Source organism: Oncorhynchus nerka, linkage group LG15 (genome assembly GCF_034236695.1).
Source record: "Oncorhynchus nerka isolate Pitt River linkage group LG15, Oner_Uvic_2.0, whole genome shotgun sequence".
Taxonomy (NCBI): Eukaryota; Metazoa; Chordata; class Actinopteri; order Salmoniformes; family Salmonidae; genus Oncorhynchus; species Oncorhynchus nerka.
Window position 1 is genome coordinate 11,661,082 of NC_088410.1, and position 12,285 is coordinate 11,673,366.

A 12,285-nucleotide genomic window follows, 5' to 3' on the forward strand; every position below is an offset into this window, starting at 1 on the left:
AAGTCGAGGGACTGGAGAGAGGCATAGGCTGAGATGAACTCTGCCTTGTTGGCCGCAGATCGGCAGTTCCAGAGGCTACCGGAGACCTGGAACTCCACGTGGGTCGTGCGCGCTGGGACCACCAGATTAGGGTGGCCGCGGCCATGCGGTGTGGAGCGTTTGTATGGTCTGTGCAGAGAGGAGAGAACAGGGATAGACAGACACATAGTTGACAGGCTAGAGAAGAGGCTACGCTAATGCAGAGGAGATTGGAATGACAAGTGGACTACACGTCTCGAATGTTCAGAAAGTTAAGCTTACGTAGCAAGAATCTAATTGACTAAAATGATTCAAATGATACAGTACTGCTGAGGTAGGCTAGCTGCGTTGTTGACACTACCCTAATCAAGTCGTTCCGTTGAGTGTGAAGTTTCTACAATGCTGCTATTCGGGGGCTAGCTGGCTAGCTAGCAGTGTTGGTTACGTTACGTTGCGTTAGGAGAACGACAATAGCTGGCTAGCTAACCTAGAAAATCGCTCTAGACTACACAATTATCTTTGAAACAAGCCAAGCTGTCTTCATCAGGGTATAATCACAAACACTGCGGGATGACTCGTTTATATAGTGTCAAAAGACACAGGTGTCTGTAATCATGGCCAGGAGTGGCCTAATATCATTGGTTAATAATCAAATATGAAAATGTCATACAAAGAACAGCATACAAACAAATGGATAGCATATGATCATAGATTAATTTGACTATACAAGTTTACAAACAATTACAATGGCAAAGTCACAATAATCACAAGAATGGCTTCAGATCAAAGTCTACGTTGAGACCGAAGTCCGGTAGGAGTGCCATGATCATTTACAACACTTTTGAGTGAACAAAAATATAAAATGCAACATGTAATGTGTTGGTCCCATTTTTCATGAGCTGAAATAAGACCCCAGAAAAGTTCCATATGCATACAAAGCTTATTTCTCTGAAATGTTGTGCACAAAGTTGTTTACATCCCTTATAGTGAGCATCTCTAATTTACCAAAAATAATCCATCCACCTGACAGGTGTGGCATATCAAGAAGCTGATTAAACAGCATGATCATTAGAAATGCAATCAAGCATTTCTGTTTTTAAAATAACAAAATCGACCATTGAATAATTAGCCTTAAAGCATGTAAACCGTTCCATTTCGGAAATTGCTTTCACAAATTAATGCAACGCTTTTTTTAGTCTATGCTGTAATAAAGGCGTTACAACAGACACTCTGGTACGCTTATCATTTGTTTGGTGTTGTTTACGTTGTTCCAAACGGTCAGAAAAAAGTATATTGTAATCTATCAGCACCTGTTTGGCACAATATAATATGCACTCAGTGCTGGCTACTTACCTTCTTTTTTATAGATCTCCAGTATTTTCCACAACTAGTCACATTTATTCCACATAATCTGACTTCCCCTTTACCCCCTGAGTAACCTGTAAACAATTCCCCCGTTTCGAGTTAATTTGTCATGTCCTCTGGAGTGCCATGATCATTTACAACACTTTTGAGTGAACAAAAATATAAAATGCAACATGTAATGTGTTGGTCCCATTTTTCATGAGCTGAAATAAGACCCCAGAAAAGTTCCATATGCATACAAAGCTTATTTCTCTGAAATGTTGTGCACAAAGTTGTTTACATCCCTTATAGTGAGCATCTCTAATTTACCAAAAATAATCCATCCACCTGACAGGTGTGGCATATCAAGAAGCTGATTAAACAGCATGATCATTACACAGGTGCACATTGTGCTGGGAACAATAAAAGGCCACTAAAATGTGCAGTTTTGTCATACAACACTATGCCACAGATGTCTCAGGTTTTGAGGGAGGGTGCAAATGGCATACTGACTGCAGAAATGTCCAACAGAGCTGTTGCCAAATAATTCATGTTAATTTCTCTACCATAAGCCACCTCAAGTTGTTTTGGAGAATTTGGTAGTACATCCAACCAGCAGACCAGGTGTAACCATGCCAACCCAGACCTCCACATCACTGACACCTTCACCTGCGGGATCATCCTGAGAAGGGGGGTGCTGATGTGTATTTCTGTCTGTAATAAAGCCCTTTTGTGGGGAAAACTAATTCTGATTGGCTAGGCCTGACTTTGAAATTGTTGAATGTTGTGTTTTTATATTTTTGTTGAGTATAGTTTCAGCTATGTGCAACTCACCCTCCACTGTATCTGCCTCTTATGACTATACCACCTGCAGATCCACCTACCTTCTAACCTGCCATGGCTGAGCCCAAGTCCACAGAGTCCCCAGGTTCTGGCTGTGGTGTTCCATCACAGAGAAGCTCACAGCAGGGTCCAGAGATGGTGTCAGTGAAGCTGGAGGACTGCAGTCAACCACTGGAACTCAATGTGATTGTCAAAGAGGAAGAAGAGGAGACAGAAATCCAAGAAGAGGTGGAGGAGAGAGCTGTCAAAGAAGAAGTGGAGGATAGAGCTGTCAAAGAAGAAGAAGAGGTGGAGGAGAGAGCTGTCAAAGAAGAAGAGGTGGAGGAAAGAGCAGTCAAAGAAGAGGTGGAGGAGAGAGCTGTCAAAGAAGAAGAAGAAAGAGCAGTCAAAGAAGAAGAAGAAGAGAACAGGGACGTGTCTGCTCCAGATCTAGAGGAAGAGGAAGAAGTAGATAGTATCACTGACCCAGGTAAGTTCAGGTGTGGAGAGAGGTTGGTGACTTGGTGGCCACAGGGGATTCTAAAACCCTATTATAGTGCTTCTACTTGTATCAACAAGTATTTTAAAGCCCCCTTCAATGCTTTGTTTCTGATTTTAAAGGTCTTTTCACACCAACTGCGTTACATATTCTGGAAAAATATGGATTCTGATTTTTGACACACTGGATAAGAGCGTCTGCTAAATGACTTAAATGTAAATGTAAATTCAGGAATCACACTGAAATTCCAATTCTCTTCAATGCTTTTCCATGAGGAAATGTTGGAATTGGAATTTGGTTTACCTTCTGAATTGAAACGGAATTGACCCCAACCCTGAAAACCATTCACAAGTCTGATGCTGTTTTCCCCACACTTTAATTCAATATTTGTTCAACATCAAACGCTGCTGCAGAGAGGAAGGACTGTGTAATGACAGAAATAATATTGTAGTGGGGCAATTCCATCATAACAGAATTGTCCTGAGACTTTTTACTTAAAATATATGCCTAACAAAAACCATTGATTTTCAAGCGTTAACAAACCATACAACTCTATGCACAAGGACTACTTTTAACAATTTCCTCTGAATATTTTTACAAAAATACATTTACTGGAAGAACTGTGCAGATGCAAAGTTTAGAAACAGTTTGTGTCCACGTTTTCCCAAAACTCTTAAATATCTGCTCTGAATTTAGATTCAACAATATCTGTAGAAATCATGGGATCTCAGCTATGACATGACACATCGTCTTTGACACACAAAAATCTCTTTTGGTTATTGAAGTGGATTTACACCCGGTAACGGAATTGTGGTAACAGATTTTCATCATGGATTCCTGATCTGGACTACACAGAAATGGAGATAATTTGGATATGAATGTCACTCTCTTTATGGTGCTGTACCCTAAATAGGTACATAAAAGGTGTAACTATGCAATATCCTACTTTGGGCATTATTTGACACTGGCTAGCTATTTTAATGAGCCCTGCCTCCAAACGACCAAATTAGGTCGGTCCGGTCTGGACCAAATCTGAAAGAATCATAAACGTCTACTGTACTTAACTCTATTGTACTGAAATATACTCTATTGTGCTGTCCAAACCTATGAACCCAATTGTGTTTTGTGACTACTATGATTGTCCATTGTAGCCAATTACAATTACGTTTTTTCAGAAATTATGTTACTGATTTTGGTAATTTTGAGCTTTAAACTCTTTTCTGATATCAATTTTCTTTGAATCATTAAAACATAAAAATGTAATAAATAGTTCTACCTTTTACTTGTTATTTCTGTGAACTTTCATTATCCTCCTCATGAGGGAGAGAAATTAGACAATATCTTCAAGATATGTGGGTTTCTGGTAACAGAATTACAAGACACAAGGCAATGTTTCTTAAGCTTACAGAAGGCCGAGAAGTTGATCCTAATCTAAATAGAAGTGCTAATATTAGTTGGCGTCTTTACTTCCTTATTGTGTTCTGATGTATTTCTGATACCGTAAGACTTGTTTTTACCGAAGACCCCTTTACCATCTGTTTGACCAGAAATCTTTGCTTATTTCACATTTTTAGGATGGATAATGTTTAAAATGTGTATATATGCCTTACTTTCTCAAATATAGACCACTTTTCATTTGACATCTAATTTGACATGCTCCTATGAACTTCACATGTTGGTGCTCATGGGTCCTTTTACATGGAAATGACCTGGTGCTCATGGGTCCTTTTACATAGAAATGACCTGGTGCTCATGGGTCCTTTTACATAGAAATGACCTGGTGCTCATGGGTCCTTTTACATAGAAATGACCTGGTGCTCATGGGTCCTTTTACATAGAAATCACCTGGTGCTCATGGGTCCTTTTACATAGAAATCACCTGGTGCTCATGGGTCCGAATAAATTATTGACGGATTGCAGAAGGACGATATTTCGCAATTGGTGTGAAAGGCATCATAAACATCACATGCTCGTATTTTCCTTTTTGGTCCGAATTATTAGGACAAAAAATGGACTTGGTGAGGGGGAAAAAGCCTTAACCCCTTATCTGTTCATATTCCCACAGGAGAGAGATCCAACCCAGGTTCAGACAGTGAGCCCAGTTCCACAACATCAGGAAACCATAAACAACACAGACGGAGGACCTCAAGACAGAAACATCACCACTGCATGGACTGCTTCACTAGTTTCTATGATCCAGAGGAGTTGAGAAGGCACACTTGTAGACCCCACCCCTGCTCAGACTGCAGAGGCAGTTTTATTTGTCCAACTCACCTCAAATCAAAACCGACCAAAAAAAGAAAGACACACCCATGTGGTCAATGTGGAAAGAGTTTTCAGACCCCAAGCAAACTAAACATACACCAGCGAACTCACACAGGGGAGAAACCTTTCCATTGCTCTGTTTGTGGGAAGAGTTTTTCTCTTTCACAGAACTTAAATAGACACCAAATAACTCACACAGGAAAGAAGCCTTTCCTCTGCTCTCAGTGTGGGAAGAGTTTCAGTCATTCATCAACTCTGAAGACACACCAGCTAATTCACACAGGAGAGAAGCATCATCACTGCTCTCAGTGTGGGAAGGGTTTCAGTCGGGCAGGAGACCTAACGAGACACCAGTTCACTCACACAGGAAATAAACTTTTCCACTGCTCTCAGTGTGGGAATGGTTTCAGTCGAGTAGCAGCCCTGAAGGTACACCAGCAAACTCACACCGGAGAGAAGCCTTACCACTGCTCTGTTTGCGGGATGAGCTTTTCCCTTTTACAGACCCTAAATAGACACCAGCTTACGCACACAAGAGAGAAGCCTAATCACTGCTCTGAGTATGGGAAAGGTTTCGGACACTCATCAAATCTAACGACATATCTGTTAAAGTGAGTTCTGCTGCTTTTGTTATGGGAATAGGACCCCCTCCCCCCCCCACCAAATAGGTCAGGGGTTCTGGCATTAATGTCCACACAACTTGTCTCTGGTCATCTGGATCACTGCTCAGCGGTTACCTAACCTATTGTTTTACCACTTCAACCCTGGGTAACATCTTATAAACCTTGAGTATCATGTAATAAACACTGAATGTTAATAAATGATGGTAATCATGGATATAATAGGTAGATATTTGTGGAGGTGAAGGAAGAATGGGTGACAACCTTTTAACTTGGGTGTCATGTTATAAACACTGTAGCTATATTATGAAATAAAAATGATAGTGGCGAAAGTAGAGGATTCAAAGTCGTGTTGGAGTTTGAGTATTGTATATTGAAATAATGCTTGTGGGTCACGTTGACATTATGGGGTATTGTGTGTAGATTGATGAGGAAAATAAATAAATAGTTAAATTCATTTTAGAATAAGGCTGTAACAAAATGTGGAAAAAGTCCAGGGATATGAATACTTTCTGAATGCACTGTAAGGTGGTATTTGGGCTTCATTTTTCAAGATTTTATTTTTAATCACATGATTTTTATAAAAGTTATGCAGTCGACCATAAGCTGCACAATGAATGTGATATCTAGTTAAGTTAGCTAACTAATGATTTGCCTATAAACAATTTTTTGGGTGAATACGTTGCTGTCTTTTAATAACATATGCATGTCAATATGCTAGCGTCATGGTTCAGTAACATGTTAGCTAGCTATAAAGTAGCAACAATATGAGCACACCTGACGTCAAAGCATTACTTTCGCAGATACCCTTCTCCTACCCGTGGTGTTGCAAGAGGCGGCACTGAGAAGAGGATGCATATACACCCTGGAAATAGGTTTTTGGTGCACTCACTTATAACACTTTGTTTGAGTGATAAATGTAGCCTATTCATTCTTTATATCAATTAGATGGGTGACATGGCTGGTTAGTATGCAGGCTATGGAAGAACTGGGACATTTTCAGCTTCCAGGAAATGTTGTACAGATCCTTGTGACATGGGCTCGTGCATTATCATGCTTAAACATGAGGTGATGGCGACGAATGAATGGCATGACAATGGGCCACGGGATCTCTGTGCATTCAAATACACAATTGCATTTTAGCGATGGCTATGTTGTCTGTAGCTTATGCCTGCCCATACCATAACGCCACCATGGGGCACTCTGTTCACAACGTTGACATCAGCAAACCACTCACCCACATGACGCCATCTATCTGCCCGGTACAGTTGAAACCGGGATTCATCCATGAAGATCACACTTCTTCAGCGTGCCAGTGGCCATCGAAGGTGAGCATTTTCCCACTGAAGTCTGTATGACACCGAATTGCAGTTCAGGTCAAGACCCTGGTGAAGACGACAAGCCTATGAGCTTCCCTAAGACCATTTCTAACCCAAAGTTTCATCAGCTGTCAGGGTGGCTGGTCTCAGACCATGCCACAGGTGAAGATGCCGGATGTGGAGGTCCTGGACTGGTGTGATTACACATGGTCTGCGGTTTTGAGGGCGGATGGACGTACTGTCAAATTCACTAAAATGACGTTCGAAGTGGCTTCTCTGGCAACAGCTCTGACTGCACATTTTAGTGGCCTTTTATTGTCATCAGCACAAGGTGCACCTGTGTAATGATCATGCTGGAAAAGATTACGGAGAACCCCCGATTATTAGATTTTTTCCCCCATCACTCACACCCGAAGATATTAACATCTAATATTCATCCAATGTCTGCTGTGCTTCTGGATCACGTCATCGCTGCTTCAGCTGGGCTCCAGTGCGCATGCGCTATCGGCTCTGCAAACCGGGTCTAGGAAGTTGTCTGTCTCCACAAAACAGCGGATGTGAACGTGATTAAATTTAAGTTGAAAACAACGGTGGCCAATTTTTTGACGCCGTCTCCAGTTCTTTTATAGCTCAACGGTATCACACTTAATCAGAAACACGTCATCAATGACGTCCAAAGCTTCGTTTTCTCACAACCACCTGATTGGTTTGGTATTGGTTTTCCGTTGGCGACAAAAACCGCTAAGCTAAGCAAGTTAGCCTGTTTTGATCAAAGCCTCCAGTAATGAATACATTTTTGACACAATTGGCTGGAAAGCCTCAATCAGTGCTGCTAAAAACAGAAGTTAGCCTTTTTTGTTGAGTCCTGAAAGTGGCAAAATGTTCACAACAATAAACTATTGATGCCCAGTAAATTGGACCCTGTGATAATCTAATAAAAATAGTTGTTATGAAAATAAGAACCTGTTTTAAAGAAATATATTACACACAGTACGGTCAAACGTTTGTACATAATCATGAAGACTATATAATATATGAAATAACATATGGATTCAGGAAGTAACCCAAACATGTTAACTAAATCCAAATATATTTTAGATGTAGATGTACTGGACCGTATGCATTACACTCTGTAGCGCCTTGCGGTCGAATACCAAGTAGTTGCCATACCAAGCGGTGATGCAGCCACTCAAGAAGCTCTCAATGGTGTAGCTGTAGAACTTTGAGAGGATCTGAGGGCCCAGCCTCCTGTATTGGTGTGTTCGAACCATGAAAGGTCATTAGTCATGTGGACACCGAGGATCTTGAAGCTCTCGACCCACTCCATTACAGCCACGTCGATTTGAATGGGGGCGTGCTTGGCCCCACATTTCCTGTAGTCCGCGATCAGCTCCTTGGTGTCACTGACTTTAAGGGGGAGGTTGTTGTCCTGGTACCACACTGCCAGGTCTCTGACCTTCTCCTTGTAGGCTGTCTCATTGTCATCTGTGATCAGGCCTAAAACTGTCGTGTTGTCGGCAAACTTAATGAGGGAGTTGGGAGTCGTGCCCAGTCACGCAGTTGTGGGTGAACAGGGAGAACAGGATGGGACTAAGCACGCAACCCTGATGGGCCCACGTGTTGAGGGTCAGTGTGGCGAATGTGTAGTTTCCTACCCTCACCACCTGGGGGAGGCCCGTCAGGAAGTCCACGGCGGTGTTCCAAAATGTATACTTGTGTTCTATTTAGAGCGTAAAAAGGATTTCGGAAGTCATCTGTCACTTTTCAAGTGGGATTCCAAACAAAGGAACGCAAAAAGGCAAGTGTGTACTAAGTTTACCAGAAGTTCTATAAGCGTACTTGGGAGAGCTGGAAAACAAAGCACGCACGGGAGCATACTTTTTCGTTCCTTTTGATGGGGAAGCTATCCCACAACACCTTGAGACACATCGAAAATGTAATTTAAAAAACTTCTATATCAATGGGAGACAAACTGTTTTGGGGAAAAAATATTCCTGAGGAATAAGGAATAACTTTATAAGTATTACGTTTATTTATTCACCAAATTACATTTTCATATGAATTTTGTATTGAAATGTTAAGTCATTGCTGTTTATCAGCTCCACTAGCCAAGCGAAGTTATCTTGTCAGATGCGATGGCTAGCTAGCTAGCTAGCTAGCAGGCAATCTCATCCTAGTTATCAGCTGTTTAGGGATGAACAACTAAATTATAACTAATCATAAAATCAGCAGTATCGACAGTTTAAAAAAAAAATCCTGAATTGGTGAACTTGCTAGCTAGCTAATTTCTATTTGTTTTCAGGAACAGATGGCAACTGATGCATTCATTTCACTCCGTGGCATTGCCGTGGTAGGACAAAATAGTGGTGACCGAAGTCAGCGTGCATGCGCCCGGCCCGCCACAAGGAGTTGCTAGAGCACGACGGGAGAAGGACAAACCCTCCCCTAACCCAGACGATGCTGGGCTAATTGTGCGTCGCCTCATGGGTCTCCTGGTCGCGACTGGTTGCTGTCTCCATCATCCTTAAATGGAAGAAGTTTGGAACCACCAAGAGCTAGCCGCCCGGCCATACTGAGAAATCGGGGGAGAAGGGCCTGGGTCCGGGAGGTGACCAACAACCCAATGGCCACTCTGACAGAGCTCCAGAGTTCCTCTGATGGGAGAACCTTCTAGACGGACAACCATCTTTGCAGCACTTCACCAATCAGACCATTATGGTAGAGTGGCCAGTCAGAAGCTACTCCTCAGTAGAAGGCACATGACAGCCCACTTGGAGTTTGCCAAAAGGCACCTAAAGGACTCTCAGATCATGAGAAACAAGATTCTCTGGCCTGAATGCCAAGCATCACGTCTGGAGGAAACCTGGCACCATCTCTACGGTGAAGCATGGTGGAGGCAGCATCACGCTGTGGGGATGTTTTGCAGCGGCAGAGACTGGGAGACTAGTCAGGATCGAGGGAAAGATGAACGTAACAAAGTACAGAGATATCCTTGATGAAAACCTGCTCCAGAGTGCTCAGGACCTCCGACTGTGGTAAAGGTTCACCTTCCAACAGGACAATGACCCTAAGCACACAGCCAAGAAGATGCAGTAGTGGCAGCAATGCTCCTCATCCAACCGGACAGAGCTTGAGAGGATCTGCAGAGAAGAATATGAGAAAGTCCCCAAATACAAGTGTGCCTAGCTTGTAGCGTCTGTCGTGGAAATTTCCTCTATTTAACAAATCATGGGAGCAAACCACACACACAAGTCAGAGTTAGTTATCAACGTCCATTTTTAATTATATAAGCTCTATAGCATTTTGACTTTCAACAGTTCAGTATCTCTAATGAAAAGTTGAGAGTCCCCACACAATGGCAAAATGGGATCCTTTATAGCAAAGATCACACATAGTCAGACAGCATAGACATAATTCATCGTTCAGCTTTGTCTCCTTTCCCAAACCCCAGAACCATAAACCAATCCTCCATATCAACAGGCATAAATCAAATGGTCATTTAGATACAACCAACTCAAAATACAACCAAACCTGGACAAGCTCACGGAGAGGAGAGTGAGGCTATAGGTTAAGATAAAAGGGAGCATGAGAATGATTCCAGACACTGCCACCCTCCTTTCCCCACTAGAAAAAGGTAGGGAGTAAAATATATGTTTACAAATGATGACACTTTGACCTCTCCCCTCTCAGCGGCCCATGCAACTTAGTCTTGACATAGAACAGATAACTGCAACCTCGCCACAGTATTATATAAAAATACCATTCTGATGAGAATTAACTTACACACATTTGATGAATATAAAACATCTTACATATGTTACCAACAAATTCTGAATCTTCCACGACACAGATACAGGGGTACCAAGCTTGCAGCGTCATACCCAAGAAGACTCAAGGCTGTAATCGCTGCCAAAGGTGCTTCAACAAAGTACTGAGTAAAGGGTCTGAATACTTATGTAAATGTGAAATTTCATTTTTACATTTTTTATATAAATGTGCAAACATTTATAAAATCCTTATTTTCCTTTGTCATTATGGGGTATTGTGTTTAGATTGATGAGGGAAAAAATGATTTTAATACATTTTAGAATAAGGCTGTAACGTAACAAAATGTGAAAAAGTGAAGGGGTCTGAATACTTTCTGTATGTATATCTGTTTGATATGCATGCATATAATTAAATTGAACATTCCCCCTTTATGATTAGCCAGTGTTTGTTTTGTAACAAATGCATTTAGCATACATTAGGATGAAGTAGTCTAGGCCTTCTAATCTAGTTGACTTTCCAGCAGGTCAGCGCATGCACGGTAGCTATTCCGCCTGGCCCTGTGACCTTACATACATATGTTTAAAGGTCTTACTCACATCAGCTACGGAGAGAGTGATCACACAGTCATCCGGAACTGCTGGTGGTCTCTTGCATGGTTCAGTGTTGCTTGCCTCGAAGTGAGCATAGAAGGTACTTAACAGCTCGTCTGGTAAGCTTGCGACTGGGTTTCCTTTGGTAATCTGTGATAGTTTGCAAGCGCTGCCACATCCTACAACCATCAGAACCTTCATTAGAGGAATGTGATCAAAGAGGTGGTTGATGAAACGTGTAGTGACGATCTTGTAGAGGGCTTGTCTGGGAACCAGCCTGAGTCATGTAGCCACTGGACTTCTCCTCCTTCACAATCTGTAGCACCTACGTGGGTGATTCCTCAGCAGCTCTGGGTGCCAGAAAGCTCTCCACACACAGTTCAGATTCAAAATAGCAGTCATCCTCACTATGAGCCCTCTGCCTCAGCACTGCATCACTGTACTGCATCTTCCATTCCTCTCAAGCTTCAAATGATGTTTTCAAAGGATCAGGAACCACCAGCCAGGGGAAACAAAAAGGATGGCGCAGGGTCCAGATCAGGGGAGATCGATCTTCATGGTCAATCTTTGTGTACACTTTTTTTTTTAAGACAATCATGGTACCAATAATTGTTTCGATGACACCAGAAGTCTTTTAGGTTAAGTCTTTATGGTGTGGCTGGCTAGCTAGCAAGCTGGCTAATTGTTTCTTTATTTTCAAATGATGTATCTGGACCAATGACTGTATACACAGTACCAGTCAAAAGTTTGGGCACACCTATTCATTCAAGGGTTTTTCTTTATTCTTACTATTTTCTACATTGTAGAATAATAGTGAAGACATCCAAACTATGAAATAACACATGAAATCATGTAGTAACCAAAAAAAGTCTATTTTATATTTGAGATTCTTCAAAGTAGCCACCCTTTGTCTTGATGACAGCTTTGAACACTCTTGGCATTCTCTCAACCAGCTTCAACTGGAATGCTTTTCCAACAGTCTTGAAGAAGTTCCCACGTGTGCTGAGCATACATCTTTTTTTAGAACTTGTAGCAGCATA

The 12,285-nt window shown here is 41.8% G+C and overlaps 1 protein-coding gene across 9 annotated transcripts in view; it reads left to right on the top strand.

The window, feature by feature from the left end:
• LOC115117214 (zinc finger protein 664-like) overlaps positions 1-6,246 on the top strand; it is a 440,815-nt gene extending 434,569 nt beyond the window's left edge. For 8 of the 9 annotated variants that reach the window (XM_065000982.1, XM_065000978.1, XM_065000975.1 and 5 more), the window contains 2 exons: positions 2,237-2,674; positions 4,749-6,246. Coding sequence is in view for 7 of the 9 variants with exons in the window: in XM_065000978.1 (XP_064857050.1) it covers positions 2,260-2,674; positions 4,749-5,563 (1,230 nt within the window). In the remaining 2 variants the exon portion in view is untranslated. The remainder of the gene's footprint in view (positions 1-2,236; positions 2,675-4,748) is intronic. The other variant, XR_010458636.1, reaches the window with a different exon arrangement.
• Positions 6,247-12,285: the final 6,039 nt, after the last annotated feature.